Source organism: Mus caroli, unplaced genomic scaffold, assembly GCF_978045245.1.
Source record: "Mus caroli unplaced genomic scaffold, Mus_caroli_1 scaffold_12, whole genome shotgun sequence".
Classification (NCBI taxonomy): domain Eukaryota; kingdom Metazoa; phylum Chordata; class Mammalia; order Rodentia; family Muridae; genus Mus; species Mus caroli.
This window is the reverse complement of record NW_028227267.1, coordinates 25,384,212-25,402,952: the sequence shown is the minus strand read 5'-3', so window position 1 is coordinate 25,402,952 and position 18,741 is coordinate 25,384,212. Positions and strand designations below refer to the sequence as shown.

The 18,741-nt window shown below is 46.9% G+C and overlaps 1 protein-coding gene across 1 annotated transcript in view; it reads left to right on the top strand.

Moving 5' to 3' along the window:
- Positions 1–18,741, top strand: part of Chat (choline O-acetyltransferase) — a 53,702-nt gene that overhangs the window by 29,013 nt on the left and 5,948 nt on the right. Inside the window, exons 8-13 of the mRNA XM_085828918.1 lie at positions 6,563–6,732; positions 8,574–8,674; positions 9,442–9,570; positions 12,996–13,118; positions 14,814–14,955; positions 15,100–15,162. Of these exons, the coding sequence (XP_085685044.1) occupies positions 6,563–6,732; positions 8,574–8,674; positions 9,442–9,570; positions 12,996–13,118; positions 14,814–14,955; positions 15,100–15,162 (728 nt within the window). The remainder of the gene's footprint in view (positions 1–6,562; positions 6,733–8,573; positions 8,675–9,441; positions 9,571–12,995; positions 13,119–14,813; positions 14,956–15,099; positions 15,163–18,741) is intronic.

Here is an 18,741-nt window from a genome sequence, read left to right as displayed (position 1 = left end):
ACATAAAATAGTTATTGATATGCTTTGGCTTAACACATTTTATATTTTTGTTTTCTCTGTTTTTTTTTCCACTTGATTTTGACTTTTCCTTCTGTGTTGCCTTCTTGTAGATCACATGGTCTTTTAAAATGTTCTAATGTTTTAACATTATCTGTTTGTATAACCTTTCTAGATGTTCGCATAAGTATTGCCTTGGGTTTATAACACACACTTACCAGTCTGTTGTGTTGAATGAACCAGCTCTAGTGAAGTGTAGAAAGCTTACCACTTTCCCTTCATTTATGACACACTCATCTTTCCTTTGTATATATTTAGAGCCATGTGAGTCATTGCTACAGTTAGCTTTATACTAAAACATTAAAAAACTCCAATGAACTTTTCACTTAGATTCTCACTCTTCCAAGTGTCTTTTCTTCCTTGGTGATGTGCCAGTATATCCTATCACATCCGTATTTGTTGTGGAGCTTTCTTTAGTTGCTCTTTTATGCTAGACAGGCTAGAGATAAATTCTCTACCCTAGTCCAGAATCAAAGGCAAGCACCAGTGAATTGTGCCTGTCTCTCACTTTTTGAAATGCTTTGACTTCTCCTCCCTGTTAAAGGGTTTCTGTTTGGTAAATTCTGTCTTCCCACTTCTCCTTCCATCCAGCCCCACAGGGTCTAGGAGGAAGTCACTGCTGCTCTCACTACTTTTCTCCACAGACAGTGCCGTTTCTGCTACTACGTCCAGTACCTGACTCTGTTGTTGGTCTTCATCAATCTAATACGATATATGTTGGTGTGGATGTCTTTCAACTTACTCTATTTAGGGTTTCAAGTCTCTTTAATCTTTAGATCGAAGATTTTTACTAACTCTGGGAGTTTTAGCTGTTGTTCCTCTGAGTACTTCCTGTTCTGCTCTTCTTCTCCTTCTTCTGGGAGTTGGATGACATAATTTACATCTTCTATGTTGCAGGTTTTATAGGTGCTGTTCATTCTTTCCCTCTCTTGCCTTTCTGATGTTATTCCATCTTCAAGTTCCCTATCTCTCCTCTGCCTCTTGCATTCTGCTCTTGAATCCAACTACTGATTTTATACTTTTATATTTACTGGCATTATATATTTACTTCTAAATGTTTTATTTGGTTCTTTACATCCTTTTTTGGAGTTTCTGTTTATATGCGGATGCTATATATGCTGATGCTATGTGTTTATATTCTGTTTACATTCTGCTTTTTTCTTTGTTTGTTTGTTTGTTTGTGTCTTTTCAAACATGTTCAAATTTGCTTGTTGATACACTTCATGATTACTGGATATAAAAACGTATGTCACATAATTTGAACATGTCCTTGACCCTGCTCAGGCCAAACTTTTCCATGTCTTGATGTGGTGACTGGTTTCTACTGGGACTTGAGTGACATGTGTTATGGGGCCCTGGTGTTCTGTAAACCTTCTGATTCAATTGTCTCACTATGCTACTGATGCAGCAGGTGATGGGAGAGGTGTTACCTCATTGCGTCTAGGTGAAGGCAGAAATCCAAGTCCTTCATTCTGTCAGCACTCTGGTTGGGTCCTTATTACTGTTAAATGAGGGTTCAGGGTCTCTACATGCTTCCTGTGGGTGCCATGTGAAAGATGGTAGGGTGGAGTGGTCACCATTTAGTGGAGCTGGAAGTCCCAGCTTTCATGAGAAACCATGGCGTCTCTATCCTCAGAGGTGGAGGTGCCTCAGTACAGATCAGTGATAGCACACCAGGTTCTCTGCTGGCCTTGAGGTGGCAGCAGGGGGCAGAACTGATAGATTATGGGTGTATAGAGAGTTGGGTACTTGTCCATCATTCCTGTTGACATGTGGCTGAAGTAGAAAGGCTATTATCTAAGAGTTCTCTTTCTTTTCTGTGCGTGTTTGTGAGTTTGCTTTGTTTTGTTGTTGTTTGGTTTGCTTTACTTTTGGGGGGGACAAAGTCTCTCTCTTATGTAGCTCTGGCTGGCCTCAAATTCACAGAGAAATACCTACATCTGTCTCCCATGTGCTGGGATTCAAAGGGAGTTGCCACTACACCCTGCTTATCCAAGAGTGCTCTATTTTGCTGTGGATAGAGAAAGCAGGTCTGAGTAGGAACTTTGTCCTTTTATGTGAGTGTTCCCATTTGTGTTTTCATGTTTCTCATTTCTTCTAATCCAGATGTTAACTGTGTTAGATAAAAAAGGAAGGGGGAACTCTCTCTGTGTCGGTTGATTTAAGATGCCGTAACAAAAACCCAACAGACTAGGTGACTCGAGAGTGACTTTCTGACTTATAGGACCCCAGAGTATAGAATCAAAGCATCAGAAGGATGGTTCCCCCTGCTCTTGGTTGCAATCTTCTGCCTTCCCAATGTGTGTTTAAAAGGCCTTGTCTCTGTGTCAGTGTCACTGCTGCGTCTCCGTATAGAGAGCAGTCTTGTCAGTGGATTACAGCCCCTGCTATGGCTTCAATTAATCCCGGTTATCATTCCAATAGTTCCTTCTCAAGATTCAGTCGTAACGGAGGTTAGATCTTTAATAAGGGATTTGCATGGAGTACAGGTCAGCCCAACACACTCAAAGGACCTATCACAACGCTGCTTTTTAGGTTGTGAGATTCCTGTCTGGGAGGCTTTCCTCTTTCTATCTTCCAAAGCCTTCCTATGTTTGTTTTAAATACAATATTTATCTACGATATCCAGTGAGAGGGATGGGGAAAAAACAAAACCCAGTCCGTTTTCCTGGAAGATGAGACTCTCCCTCTTGAAAGATTTAAAGGAGATTTTAAAACTCAATTCAAATTGGTTCTAATTCAAAAGAGACAGGCTTCATTGATAAAGACATACTTTTGTTACCGTCTCAGCCCTTGAGAGCTGGGATGATAAAGATCACCTCTCCGAGGCCGTAGATTAGGGGAAAATATCAAGTGTCTGATGGAAATTTTATCTCCCAAAAGAAGATATAATCCACTGTTTTAGGAAGGAAGGTTGTTATAATGGACATGGTAAGTGATTAGAAGCCCCATGTCTCTCAGACTTCCTGACCTCATCTCCACGGATGGAAATGTGATTTGTGCCATTATGTGATGTACACCAGAGAAGGCAGGAGTCCTAGGCAGGGCTGTGAACAGGTGTGCGTGCCTGTTAGAGAGCAGGACCTGAGAGTCTGACCCTTCTAAGGCAGAGGCCTGAGATACATGTTGTATCTTTACACATCTGAGTAAATCTGGAAGCTCCTAACCTCCAGGCCTCTGGAATTTCCACAGCACCAAAGCTGTGAGCCCCTGAGTGTGATCGTCAGAAGAGATTCCTTACTATGCAAGTTCCACCTCTCATGAGCAAGTAGGGGCTTCTTGAGGGAGATTGATTCACTGCATTAAGCAAACCCCTCCTGGTGTGCTCTATGCAGAGGTCACGAGAGACAAACGACCCCTTCCACAAGCCTCCATCCCACCACCTAGTGTTTCCATTAGACTTGGGCCTCACTCACAGTAAATGAGTTTGCATGTGCTTCATTTCCTGCCTTTCACAATAAACTTGTCAGTATTTGACGGATCAGCACTTGCATTCAGGGAGATCATTTGCAAGGCCACCTGGCATCCCGGCTCTCCTGTCCTGCCCCCATTTCAGTTTGCCTAATGAGCCAGGGCCTGATTCCTGGTGAGTGGTTCTGAGCTTCTGGGCCAGACACAGCCAGCATTTGATCGTAAGGCCTCAGCCCCTCCTCAGGGATCTTTCTCTGTCTGAAGGAGGTCAAGCCACTAGCATGGAGAGCCGCAAGCCCGTGCTGTGCTCTGCAGCTGGGAGGGGTGTCCCCAGCCTTCCCTCTCCCTTCCAGAGGTGGGATCAGGCTTGCAGCAGCTTCCTCCCTAGTGGGATGAGCTAGCTATGGGCTTCCTGGAGTGCTGCAGCCTGCCTATCCCACACTGCTTTGGGCTTATTTCTAAGAAATCCTGGTTAAGGAAGACACAAAGCCAGGCTTTTAGTATTCCCCAAGAAATGGCCAGGAGGGCAACGATCTATAGCATTCTAGTTGCCCGTGGCCCCTCACCAGCCAGCATGATCTTATTCTTCCCATGTGCCGAGGCATCCTTGGCTCTACTCCAAGCACATACCTTGGCCCTGATCTTCTTGCAGGGAGGACTCCTCATTCCCGAGTCTGACCTTCTTGGTGGTCTGCTCCCAACCTGGGCTTGGGGTTGAATGTCTGAAACAAATCCAGCCTTCTCCAGTCACTGGGCAATTATTATCAAACCCCATGTTTAAGTAAGGTCTCGGAAATGTCCTACAGTCTGGTTATTTATTTTCTTGTTTCTTCAAGTGGGATGTGAGACTGTTGCCAGTCTCCTATTGTAGCACACATGCCTAAAGTGACACCTGACACATGACAGGTGCTCAGCTGGGCAGTAACCTCACATCACTGTGGTCATCTGGCCTCACCAAAATCCTATAACCTTCACCCTTAAGCTGGAGGACAAGAAGTTTATCCCTAAGCTCCACCCACGTGGCTGGAGTTTGCTTCCAGCCCACCCACCATCCTGGCTATTACCTCCTGGATGCTTTCCCCCTCTCTCTGACTATGTGGATCTGACACAGGACTGATCAAGTATACTTTCCCCATGTTCTGAAGGCACTGTCTCTACTGGGAAGCTAAAGAGACCCTTAGCACGGCGCACCACACAAAGCTTAGTGCCATGGCTATCCTCATGGATGCGTGCCAGGGAAAAGAGGAGGATGGAGTGTGGAAAGTAAAGATGAACTCTATAGTAAAGATGAACTCTATCCAGTTCCCAGGCTACCCCTCCTCCTACCTCTCCACTAGGCTTATGAGCAACGGGCCATAGATTCTGGTCCTTTGTGGGGCTTTGACCATTCCTACAAGGCTGCTGAGCTGCTGCAGGCCTATCTCTTACCTGGCCGCAGATCTCACTCCCATCTGGGCCAGGCTGAGAAAAGTACCCTGCAATCTGTTACTAATATGGATACTCTTCTTTGCCCACATTAAATGGAAGTCTTTTCTTCAAAGAGTGCATAGACATGGAAAAGTACCCAGACCTGGGAGGCTGCATGACAACCACTTTGAGGACCTAGAATTACAGCAGGGTCACACACACTGTGTACAGAAAACGGCAGGCATATGGAAGGGTGACACAGCCCTGTGTGCAGGAGCTGTAGAGTGTGGAGGAAGGTGGGAGGGGCTTCCTGGAAGTAAAGAGGAGGATCTGACCCAGCATACCCTCCCTGTGCTCCGAAGACAGTGAACGTCCAACCCCGCCCCATCCTCCTCCCCACCCCCACTGCCTACCTCCTCCCCCTGCCACAGAGCACACAGTGCAAGGCTAAGTCTCACGGCTGTCTTCAGGTTAGAGAGATAAGAGGCATGCTGGGGAGAACAGGCACTTGGTTTTCTTGCCTCTAGATTTTATTGGGAGAATTTAGATGTTCGCTCACTTCTAGCAAGAGGAGGCTGAAAGTTGTAGCTTTAACCCTTAGTCCACGTGCAAGGCTAAATGCAGGGTCCTCTGAGGGCGCGGGGAGGCTGTGGATACAGGCAGCAATCGCTGCGAGGCAGTGCATGGTGATGCCTGATACCACATCCCACACTGCCCATACATAGGGCACTCTCACCGTGGCCCAGAGGCTACAGGGTGTCTCCATTCTGTCACAGCATTTGGCTCCACCCAGTCCAAGCTCAGCCCTCTCCTCTGGGTCTTGAAGCATCTCCTTGGGATTTTAGATCAAAGCTATGAGGTTTTGGCTTATGATGGACTTGACATTCTGATGAACTTTAAAGCAAAGGATGGGTTACTAACACCCATGACCAGGGCGGTGTGGTGGAAAACACACACTACCCCAAGAAAGTCACCTGTACAGAAGACAGAAATAGCAGAGGTGGCAGCAGGTGCCCACGCTGGGTCCCACCTGCTGGGTAGGCTTGTCAGTCTCTTGGGGTATATTTGAGGCTTTCTGTAAGAATAAGCTGTACACTCTCCAGTGATATGTGTTTTGCACATCTAGTGGCTTCTCACCTCTCTGTCCTGATAAGTGAGGTCTATGTGCCTGAACCAGTCCCAGACAGCTTATTACGTTACAGCATCAGCTGTAGTCTTCCCTTCCCCTGCAACTCCGACTCTGAACCAACAACCCCTGGGGGTGACGGAGGGCAAGCAATACCTTTCCTTCAAATTCTCCTGTGAAGTTGCCTAATTTAAAAATCCCAGGAACAAATTTAAGTATTTGGAAAAAGTCAGAGTCAGTGATCAGTGTGCACAGACATGGTAATGTCTGTGCCAGAGTGAGGGTGCTGTTGGACAGGAGTGCGGGAGCCTGAACAAGACTGAGGCCTGAAGCATCCCCCTTCATGTGGGCAGGCAGAACCAGTGGCCCCACACTGGGTGAAGCTCTGGCCACTGCTAGGAGCCAACATTCGTGACCACTGGGTAGAGCAGAGGCTAGGACAGGACAGCTGACTGCATGGCCCTGACAAGGCTGGCAGGCTGCTGGCAGCTTGTGACACTCTGTAGGTACCCCTGAAGTACCTGTAGGTACAGACTGAAGCCACACTCACCTGTCCTACAGACTCCACCAACCGGGACTCCCTGGACATGATCGAGCGCTGCATCTGCCTGGTATGCCTGGATGGTCCAGGCACTGGAGACCTCAGTGACACACACAGGGCCCTCCAGCTCCTTCACGGTGGAGGCTGCAGCTTGAATGGAGCGAATCGTTGGTATGACAAGTCCCTGCAGGTAAGTGCCCTGTGGATGGCCCTGCCCCTGCATCACCTTTCCAGCTTTTCTGAATGTCCACCCCCTGGCTGGACCATTTCAACACGCCAAAAGAAGCAGGGCAGTCCAGCATCTGATAAATACATCCCAATGAACAATCAAATAATCTATAGCTTTTCATTCACATGCATCATGAAAATATTTTATGTTGGCTTAGAGGAAAACACTCTTGCTCTAGGTTAGCCATTCCTTGCAAACCTCAATCCCCCTGCAAACCCTGCAACCTGCCAAATACCTAATACAGTCTTGTTCGTTTACAATGCACCACACTCTCACAGTGACTGTATAAAAGCAAGTTAGCCATCTCTCTGGGTTGGGCCAGCCTACCTCCATAAGCATTTTCCAACCTTGTCTCCTTTTCTCCTCGCCCCATCCCTGCATTTGCTGGGCTATCTTCTTTGTTGGTTTGCATGGTGATCCTGTTATTCCTGATGCGTTCTGCTGCTGCTGGGCTGGCTGTTTAGCCTCCACAGTGCCGCTAATGGCTTGGAATCTTTCATAGAGCAGTGTTGGAATGAAATTATATAATGGATGTACGAGACACAGAGCAGAGTGAGCGTTGAGTACAGTTTTTCAAAGACCTATTTTCCTCCCTTTATGTGACAGGGACAAAAAGGTGCCCATAGGGTGTGATTGCAGGTTCCCCAGGTGAGCCAGGGGCACTACTGAGGTGTCATGGACCTGAGCTTCAGGGGATAGAAGATGAGTCTCCCCATGGAAAGACAGATTGCTGATGGAGGGAAAGAGTCGGGGAACGATGTATACTCAGAGACGCTCTGTGGGTGTGTGATTGCTTGTTGGCTGGATCATTGAGATCCATTGAGATTCCGGTGTCTGGCACAGATAGCTAAGACTGGAGGAAGGCATGTGTGTGCTGTGGTCCTCTCAGCAAACACCATAAGCGCTCATTCCTTTGTTCATTTGTTTGTTCATTTACCAAGGGGAAACAGTGTGAGGAACTCCAGAGTACCCTACTTCATGTGGGGTACAGTTCAAGAGTCATTATTCAAGAGTCCCATTATTTTCTCTTAATACTTTTGAGCCTTGAGAATATTTCTTTCCCAGGTAAGCTCGACATAGTCTTTGTAAAACTACGCAAAGGGACCTAAGGTACCTCTACAGTGTCTGTGGGTCCTTTCATCTCAATTCTGTGAGCTGCTTTACTGGGCTGGTTTAAATGAATCCTCGGGTCCAGGGTTTCGAAGGCTCTGGTGGATGGCTATCTCCTCGGTCAGCAGACTGAGATCTGTTGGCTGTTGAATAGAGCACGCCCCCCCATACCTTTCCCACCAAAGAACCTGCTCTTTCTCCTTAAAAATCTCCTTACCAGCAAATCACATCGTTACATTTTATTCATTTATGCAACACAATTACCGGCAGCTGCTCTGGGATGGACACTCATCTAGATCTTGGGGCTAAACTCAGTGGTGGCCAATAGGAGCAGAGTCGGTCTATTAGGCAAATGGTTGCTGAAAGCACTGGAGGATGGTGTCTGCTGTGCATGCAATAAAGGACAAACAGGACTGAGCACACACTCAGGCCTATAGGCTGTGCACCAGACAGTATGAGCTCACTAAGAACCCTGCGCTGCTGCAGCAGGGAACTTGGGCTGCCCTTTCTCTGCCTAAAGCCCTGTAGGAAGAACTTCCTCGAGGCTTCCATACTGTTGGGTACCTACAGCATCATCCTTGTTAGGAATCAACAGTCCTTGGTAGCCTTGGAGGAGAAATGCCCCCAAGAGGTCAGGGGGTCCTAACCCAGGCCCACCCAGGGTCAGCTCACCCGCCTCTTCTCTGTTGCAGTTTGTGGTGGGCCGAGATGGCACCTGCGGTGTGGTGTGTGAGCACTCCCCTTTTGATGGCATCGTCCTGGTGCAGTGCACGGAGCACCTGCTGAAACATATGTGAGTCTGGGCAGAGCAGAGAAAGACCTCAGAAGGCTGCCATGCCGAGCCAGGAGGAACTGGAGTGTCAGTCCAGAAAATGGCTGAGCCAAAGATGAAATTTGGAAAGAATCGAGTGCAAAGACTGCAAAATGAGTGTTATGAGCCACAGATGGAGGTGCAGGCTGGGCAGGAAACTCGGGGCAGACAAGGAGAAGTGGGGGGATCCAAGCGTTGATCCAGAGAGCTTAGATCAATCTTTTCTCTTGGCCCCGAGACAGTGCCAGGTACCTGGTAGCCAAGTGCAGAGGGAGGTCTCCTCCATCAGAGGCCAGATCCCCAACTTCTATGCTGCTAAGCCCTGCTTGTCTATCCCTTAGCACACCACATTCCTTCTAGCTTTTGCAGTTTTGCTCACACTCTTCGTGGATGTAGGTTCACAATCTCTTCCACAAAAGTCATTGGCATGACAGAGACACGAACCAGCCTTTGGAGACACAACAACTCAGCCTGCTACCACATTACCAACTCTCTCATAAGGACAGGGCAAACATGGCTGAACACTAGAACGAGTGAACGCAAATGACACCCGTTAGAGTCAGGTGGAAGTGGCTCGGATCCTGGTTCTGTCACAGAGGGAGTTTGGTTTATCTGCTCAGTGGGCGGGTCGGGCACACTAAATTTCAGGGGCTGTGCACAGCAGCAGCTAAGATGCTTGCACAGGAAAGCTGTGCTGCCCACAGCCCTTGGCTGTAGGGTCTCAGGAGGTTGTTCCTTTGCGTCTGCAGGATGACAGGCAACAAAAAGCTCGTCCGAGCTGACTCAGTGAGTGAACTCCCTGCCCCCAGAAGGCTGAGGTGGAAATGTTCCCCAGAAACTCAAGGCCATCTCGCCTCCTCAGCAGAGAAACTTCAAAGGTGAGGGAAACCCTATACTCCCCCACCCCCTATAGCTGCTGAAGCAACCTGGAAGATGCCAAAGGCCCCTAGGACTCTGCTCCCCTCCAGGCTCCACCCATTCTCATCCCTCATGGTGAAAGTAGTCAAACTAAAGAGGAGTTATGGCTCTCAGGAAATAACCTTGCTCGAATGTCTACCATTTTCATAAAATGCAAACCTGAAGCTATTTTTTCCCTGTGTGTTTCACCTGACTAAGCAGATTCAAGGCTGGGAATGGATTCCCTGCTTTGAGGGAGTAATAAACAACTGCTTTGAATAGGTCATTTGAATCCAAGCTATTTCAATTTGCTTGAGTTTACACTGCAACTTGACAAGGGGGCCTTTTTCCCAGGGGAGGAGCTGGTTCTGGCAATAGCGGACAGAGGCAGAAGGGCTAGCCGGGCATTGTCTTTGTCGGTCTCTGGGTGAGAATGCCCATTTACTCAATCATCAAACTCTATCGTCTGTGCTCCAGGTCTGTGGTAAACCACTGGGACCTCAGAAATGAATGGGCCCCAGGTTTATCCTCCATACTCTAGCAGAAGAAGCAGATCAAGCCATGTACAAAGCCATGAAATGCCCAAACCAAAGAGGCATGGAGACTCAAACCTGCAGATAGACAAGGGATTGAACTCTGCCTGGACAGTGAGCAAGGGAAGAGTCAGGACAACAGCTTTTTTAAGCCTCTGTAGGTTTATAAAATCCAGGATGGTATGAACACAGCAAATGAAAAGATAGCTAGAATTGGAACCTAAGAGAAAAGCTGAGCCATGCTGAGAAGAGCCTGCCCTGCCCATTCCTCCTGCTTAGGAGCTGTTGGGGAGCCAGTAAGAAGTCCATGGGGGTAGCACAGGTGGCCAGGGCACAGTGTGGCCAGGCTGGGAAACCTGGGATGGAGACACTCCTCGCTTGGAGCTGCTGTGGAGGCAGCCTGGCTTTAGTGAAAGAGGAAGACATCTCTGGGTTTCCATGGAATGTTGTTGACCTCTTATCTTTCATGGTGGGGGTCCACGGTGAGTGCGCTGCCAGAAGAGGGAGACAGAGAGAAATAGCTGATGGGTCTGCTTATTCTCAGGAACTTGGGTGCTCCTGTGTCCCCCAGTTTCTCCCTAATGGGGCATGAGGTGTTACCTGGGGCATGCATGGGGGGGGTGGGGCACGAGGTGAGCAGAGTCTGGAGAGGGGGCTTTCTGAGTGGCCATGGTGATAAAGAAATGTGCCCAAGGAGTCTGTCAAAAGGTAGGGGGGTCTTTTTTTTTTGATTTTTTTTGATTTTTAATATTTTTATTACATATTTTCCTCAATTACATTTCCAATGCTATCCCAAAAGTCCCCCATAGCGCCCCCCACTTCCCTACCCACCCATTCCCATTCTTTTGGCCCTGGCATTCCCCTATATTGGGGCATATAAAGTTTGCAAGTCCAATGGGCCTCTCTTTCCATTGATGGCTGACTAGGCCATATTTCGATACATATGCAGCTAGAGACAAGAGCTCCGGGGTTCTGGTTAGTACATCATGTTGTTCCAACAATAGGGTTGCAGATCCCTTTAGCTCCTTGGGTACTTTCTCTAGCTTCTCCATTGGGAGCCCTGTGATACATCCAATAGCTGACTGTGAACATCCACTCCTGTGTTTGCTAGGCCCCGGCATCGTCTCACAAGAGACAGCTATATTTGGGTCCTTTCAGCAAAATCTTGCTAGTGTATGCAATGGTGTCAGCGTTTAGAAGCTGATTATGGGATGGATCCCTGGATACGGCAGTCTCTAAATGGTCCATCCTTTCATCACAGCTACGAACTTTGTCTCTGTAACTCCTTCCCTGGGTGTTTTGTTCCCAATTCTAAGAAGGTGCACAGTGTCCACACTTTGGTCTTCATTCTTCTTGAGTTTCATGCGTTTAGCAAATTGTATCTTATATCTTGGGTATCCTAAGTTTTGGGCTAATATCCACTTATCAGTGAATACATATTGTGTGAGTTCTTTTGTGATTGTGTTACCTCACTCAAGATGATGCCCTCCAGGTCCATCCATTTGGCTAGGAATTTCATAAATTCATTCTTTTTAATAGCTGAGTAGTACTCCATTGTGTAAATGTACCATAATTTCTGTATCCATTCCTCTGTTGAGGGACATCTGGGTTCTTTCCAGCTTCTGGCTATTATAAATAGGGCTGCTATGAACATAGTGGAGCATGTGTCCTTTTTACCGGTTGGGACATCTTCTGGATATATGCCCAGGAGAGGTATTGCTGGATCCTCCGGTAGTACTATGTCCAATCCTGTCCCAAGCATCTGCATAACTCCTTATATAGCTCATGTGAGGCAAAAGGACCCAATTAAGGCGAGTGACAGGGACAGTGTGAGGTGGATCAGGTTACTCCTCTAGCAGCTGTGCTTACATCTGGCTGAGCCATTGACACACACCTTGCTGGCAATGCTTCCCTCCCCCACCCCCCACTAGGTATCAAACCCATTATAAGAGAATACTGGCCAATACAAGGGTAGCACAGGCATTTCTGTGTAGACACAGGGAAGTTTCCTGATACTCTCTGATAATGATAGTGATATCCTGGGAGGCACGCCCAAGTGAACTGTCAGATGGGATGCTTTAGAGTCTATAAGTATCCTGGAGGGAGGTGTGGCTTTCAGGGGCAGGGCAGAGGGTTAGAGGATAACTAAAGCCAGCTGTGCAAAGATGTTACCATCAGAGCTGGGTTTCAAATAGGAATCAAAGCCTAGAAGCAGAAGGAAGGTGTCACAAATGGGGGGCTGCCTGAGCTCTGGTCTAGGGGTCTGGGACTCACATGGGGCTGCCTTGCAGAGCTAAGGAGAATCAATTGAATAGATAAAACAGGGCATCTGTTAACAAGTAAAACACGTGAATAAAGTTCCAGTCCTCGCTGGAGCTACTGAGACAGTCTGTCATATCCGAAGTCTTTCTGCCCCAGAGCACAGCAAGGAGAGACTGGATGACAGCTGGCTGAGAAATTAGCTGTTAGGACAGTTGGGCATCCACAGGGACACTGGACCACACACAGTCCCTACACAGGTTATATAAATGGTCTTTTCCACTCCTGCTTTGTAGACAGCTAGCAGGTAGGAGTCTGTGTGTGGACGAGGCTTACTCTGCCCATATAAATGTATCATTTGCATGTTCCTCCCACTTCGCTGCTGCACCCAGGCCCACCTCTCCCTAGAAGGGGATGGGCTCACCTTCCTAGATGAGCCCCAGTTCCTATGTGCCTTCTGCCACTTGCATAGGTGAGGGTACATCTCTGACACCCTGGGGTATTTCTGGATGATAATGGACCTAGGACACAGACTAGGATCAGAAAACATGGCTGGGTTCTGTGTATATAGGGGTTTTATCTTGCATGCAGAGTATCTTCTTTCTCTTCCACAGAATCGTAAAGAATCTGGATTTCATTGTTTATAAGTTTGACAACTATGGGAAAACATTTATTAAGAAGCAGAAATGCAGTCCTGATGGCTTCATCCAGGTGGCCCTCCAGCTGGCTTACTACAGGTGAGCAAAGGCAAGATAAGCCTGGGCACAGGTGGACTATTAGATGAGATGCTTTAGAGTCTAGACGTATCCTGGAGGGAGGTGTGGCTTTCAGGGTGGGGGCAAAGGGCTGGAGGATGACCAAAGCCAGCTGCAAGGAGATGTTATCATCTGAGCTAGGTTTCAAATCGGAATCAAAGTCCAGAAGCAAAAGAAAGGTGTCACAAATGAGGGACTGCCTGAGCAATGGTCCTGGAATCTGGGACTCACGGGGACTGTCTTGCAGAGCTAAGGAGAGTCGGTTGGGTTAGGAAGGCCATGAACTTGTAGGGACTGCTCTTTACCTGATTTCCTCCACTCATCAGAGTCCCTGTGGTGTGACCCACACCTTCCTGGTCTTCCTAGCCTTGTTCAAGACATGGAAACAATGGTCCCCTCCCCCCCAGGTTAGCCTGTTCAAAGACCAGAGGATCCCTCTTGATCTTTTCTTTATTTATCCATATACTCCCATATCAGTTCTCCAATTTTCTCTCAAATTTGCCGCCTGCCCTCCTGACTACTACCATCAGTCCCTCAGAAGCTAGGAGCAACCTCTGCTTGGCCAGTTGTGGCATAGGCCCCAGAGACGGCTGCTCCTGCTTGTCTCCTCTCTATGGTCCTGTCTTCATGAAGAATGGCCTTGGGCATATGCAAATCAGCCTCTGCCACTTTGCTGCTTGGTACTCCCGGGGTCCACCCTTGTGCTTTGGGACCATCCTATAAACTTTTTGACCTCTAGGTCTTCACCTAAGCCGCAAATTTGCCTTCTCACCTGTCACCTCTAACTGAAGGGCCACCTCTCAGAGGTCTGTCTGGAGATACTCTCTTACCAGAAGCAACTATCTTAAGCTCTGTTGTCACCCTATGATATTAAACTGACTGACAAAAGTGTATCTCCTATAGAGACAGATGTGGGGCCACACCTTGCTCTATGACTCTGGGTTCCCATTAGTCTCAGTTCTGTGGTCTTTCTTCTTCCTCATAGTCAACCCCATGGATGTTACTGAGTGATGAGGATTAGGGATTCTGCCAGTCAGGGATGCAAACCCAGGGCTGTTTACTTGGTTCCCATGCAGAGGGAGAAAGGCTTTCTAGACACCGGCATGAGCTCTGCTAGAGTGGTCAGGAAGCTAAAACTACGTGTGAGGATTCCAGACACAGTTTTTCCCATGAGATACACCTCGATGCCCTGGTGAGCCTGGGCATCTGACCACACTCACCATACTTACTGACTTTGACCGGAGGTCATGGCTGAACCATTCAAAGTCAAGCAGGCTTCCATGAAAGGTGTGGGTGAAAAACTGCACTCATCTGACCCTGAGATATTAATCAACACTCATTAGGTCTCACAGAAAATTCCAGATTTCCCTACAGATTGGTGGTGGTGTTTTGTTTTGTTTTGTTTTATTTTGTTTTGTTTAAGACCAGTCACCTCTTCATTTTATGTCAACGCAGTGTCCCCAGTGTATAGAAGTGTACATGGTTCTTCACATCAAAGACTTCCCAGCATTCATCTCTGGAATTCTCCTCTAGAATTCTATTAACATTAAAATGAAATACCGTGCCACGTCATGTCAGAGCTATGAAAATAAAGCCTGCTGGAGCTATTTCTCTTTCAGGATTTATGACTCCCTGAGAACAAATTACTGCTTGCCATCCATCTTTTATCTTGTTCAGACTTTACCAGAGGCTGGTGCCCACCTATGAGAGTGCATCCATCCGCCGCTTCCAGGAAGGTCGGGTGGACAACATCAGATCGGCCACTCCTGAGGCTCTGGCTTTTGTGCAAGCCATGACTGACCACAAGGCTGCCGTGCTGGTAAGCCCCGCTCTGCCTTAAGGGGCCACAGGGAGGCCAGGGAGGCCAGGGAGGCCACCATGGGCCACGGTGCACTTTGTTCCACGCACACGGACTCCCTGGCTGCATCTGCCGTCCAGGGCTGAACCTCTTCTTTGTTCACAGGCTTCTGAGAAACTGCAGCTGCTGCAGAGAGCCATCCAGGCCCAAACTGAGTACACAGTCATGGTGAGTGGCCGTTCCTCAGTAGCACCAACTGCTCAGTGACTCGGCAAGGCTACCATGTCCCGTTTTTATTTATTTTTATGGCACTGGGATTAATCCAGGCTTTTGCACATGCTAGGCAAGTGCTGTAGCACTAAGCTATTTGGGGAGTCCTTTTTTTTTTTTTTAACTTTTTTATTTTGAAACAGAGTCTCATCAAGTTGCCCAGAATGGCCTTGAATTCACTATGTGGCCCTGGTTGGCCTTTAATATGTGATTCTCTTACCTCGGTCTCTCAAGCGGCTGGGATTGATGATAGGCAGGTTCCACTGGGCAGGGTCTTTTCATCATAGGTAACACACCCTCCCTGCCTTCCCCAGGTTCCACTACAGGACAGTAAGCGGTGCTTGAAACCTGTTGACATACCATAACAATAGTAATAGCTCACAATGTATATGGTACTTTACAATATTTATAGGAACCATCAGATTGGGGGGTGGGGGCAGCCTGATGAATATTGGTGGCTTGTTCCCTGGCACACTGGAAGGGACTCAGAATTTATTATCACCTGGGGCTGATTTTCCCTCCTGTTTCCTATATGTTCATTTATGCTGCCTGTAGACTGAAGGTCTTTACTGAAAATTAATAGTGAAATCAAAATTGTATGAGGACTATTTCTCTAGTTTGAGGGAATAATTTATTTTTTAATATTGCAAAGCTATTATTTGCATGCAAACAAGAGGGAGCTTGAGCTAGTGATCAATGTGTTAATTACAGATCACTCAAAAACAAGCAGAAGGATGACAAAAATCGATGAGAAGGATTGAGCAGATTATTTTGTATATACTTGAGAGCAATTCCAACATATTTCTGGGCTTTAGAATTCATCAGTGTAGACTTTCCTCTAACTCGGTCCCTGATTCATCTCAATAGCTATGTTTGCTCTGTTTAAACACTGTATTAACCAGGCATGATAGCTCAGACCCATACTCCAAGTACTCAGGAGCACGAGGCAGGAGGATCACAAGTTCAAGGTGAGTGTGGGATCTGAGTGAGACTTCATCTCAAAAAGCTCTTAGTCAGCTTTGCTACCACTCTAGCAAACAAGGGGAGATGAATCAAGCCATCAGCACAGGGAAGTGAATAACGGAGACAATCAGCCAATCAGCACAGAGAAGGAAATAATGGAGACAGCCAATCAGCATAGAGAAGGAAATAATGGAGACAAACAACCAATCAGCACAGAGAAGGAAATAATGGAGACAATCAGCCAATCAGCACGGAGAAGGAAACAGCATATTTTGGCTCACAGTTTCAGGGCCTTCAGTCCATTGTTGGTGGCTTCCAGGGCTTCCAGGCTAGTGGAAAGGCACACTGTAGGAGGGAGCACATGATTAAACAAAACCATTCCCTTGTATGACAAAGAAAAAAGGAAAGAAGATGAGGAGGGTCTGGGATACCATGATCCACCTCAAGGGCACACCTATCATGATAGGAAGACCTTCCACTGGGCTCTCTTAAAATTTCCACAACTTCTCATGCATGAGTCTTTGGAGACATTTCAAATCCAAACTACAGTAAGTGCCTGCTCTGTAGTCAATTAATTTCCCCCCTGCTTCATGCTAGGCCAAGTGCTATCTATACACAGGAAACAAAATTTGGCATCCCTATGCACTATCAGTAGGTATTTAACAAGGAGTCAGAATAGAGTCGCTTCAAAGTTATGTCAGACCCACATGGAGAAGAGTCCTAGGAAGTTACAGAGAACATGGCAGGGCAAGCTTCTTCCTCTGCTTTGAAAAGCTGAGAAGCCTTCCCAGAGGAAACAGTCTTTAACTTGAGGTGTGAAGGATTAAGAAAGGGGAGGAAAACCAAGGAGAGAGCAGCAGGTTGTAAAGGCAAGAGTCTTGTGAATATGATGTATCTGATAGGAAGAGCAGCTCGGTGTGTGCACCTTGCAAAGGACTGGGGAGCAGAAGAACTGGGTTGTCTGTTACTCCAGTGTGGGGCTGCTGCATCCTCCAGGAGGATGTGTGATGCTCATGTGGCCAAGGTAGAAGGCAGAAAAGCTGGAAGCCATGTGGTCTCTCTTATAGGGGCCTTCACATTCAATGACCTGATCACTTATTAAAAGCTTAGCCTCTTAGTAAATGTCATCGACTAGTAACTTTTGAGATATGATTCTTTTGTGGTTCTGAGTTTGCCTCACTGCTGGGGTGTGGAAATGCAGCTGGGAAGACACACTAGACTGCATTTACTCTACACTCACTGTCGGGTGTTGGGCTTGAGGGAAGCACCAATACAGCTCTCAGGGGGTGGGAAAACAGCTTAAGATGAGGGAGAATGAAGCTAGAGTTCCCTGACTCCTGGGCAAGCATCCAGTCACTGCTTGAAACCACGCAGAAGAGTCGGGAATGGAGGGTTGGTGGTCCATGGATCTGTGATGAGGAGCCTAGGGCCAGGGGTTGCAAACTCCTGGACATCCAGACTCCACTGGGCTGTGGGGAGTTGGAAACAGAGTTGGGTCTGTGGACTGAGAAGCCCAGGGCTAGGGGCATGGGGAACTCCAGCTTAGCTCATCAGAGATTGTCTTTAGCTTAGTTGCAATTGTTTGAGAGCGTGGAGCTTTCTTCAGGAGACTTACAGAGTGTAGCTCTGCCTTGATAAAAAAAAAGACAATCCATGCTTATCCATACCATTTACTGACTGTTCATCATCAAAAATGGGTGCATACCACCTCCTCTGGGTAGACCAGAGATGAAATACCTTTTTCAAGAAGGAGTATCATGTGTTCTGGGCCAGGAATCTAGTAAGGAGCAGAGAGATGACTACCATCTCAGGTGGGTGCCTGGGTGCTAGGGTCTCTGAACCCACTCAACCTTATCAAGTTTCCTGGTATGGTCCACCATCCCACAAATTTTCAAAATTTTTATTCCATAAATAAGAACGGAAAACTCTAAAAATATTATCAATAAATAAAGATAGCTCTAGGGTACAGTGTAGCAGAAAATGTCAATGAAAGTATTGGGAGATAATATGAGGTAACCTACTTTAAACACCAACAAAACAGAGGTGAAATATAAGAAAGGTAAGGTGGCTTAGTTCAGGTGAGCAGTATCCCAAATGATAGTTGCTTAAAAAGAGAAATTGGAGAGTAGACAACAAAAATAATTCAAGAAAAATATCAAAGGCTGTGGATAGTTCAATGACAGAGAGCTTGCCTAACAGGCATAGATCCCTGGGTACTATCCCCAGCACAGAACAAAACAAACTTCAGAACCACAGAAAATGCTTCTATATTGAGGGAATTCACCATCTTACATAATAGGAAATATTTATGTGAAGGAAATTTCATGGCCCTATAAACAAAGAGAAATCCTAAGTTTCTCCGAGGAAAAAGAAAGACAAAGATCATAAATAAAAACATAATTGGTTTCTCAATAGCATCATCAGGAGGTAGATGATAGTGAGCAGTGCCTTCAGATTCTAAGGGAAAATGATCTCCAACACATCTTCCATACCTAGCTAAACTATCAACAGATTTAAAGACAGAGTAAAGATATTTTAAACAGAAGAGATTTACACTTTTTACTTACTAAATAG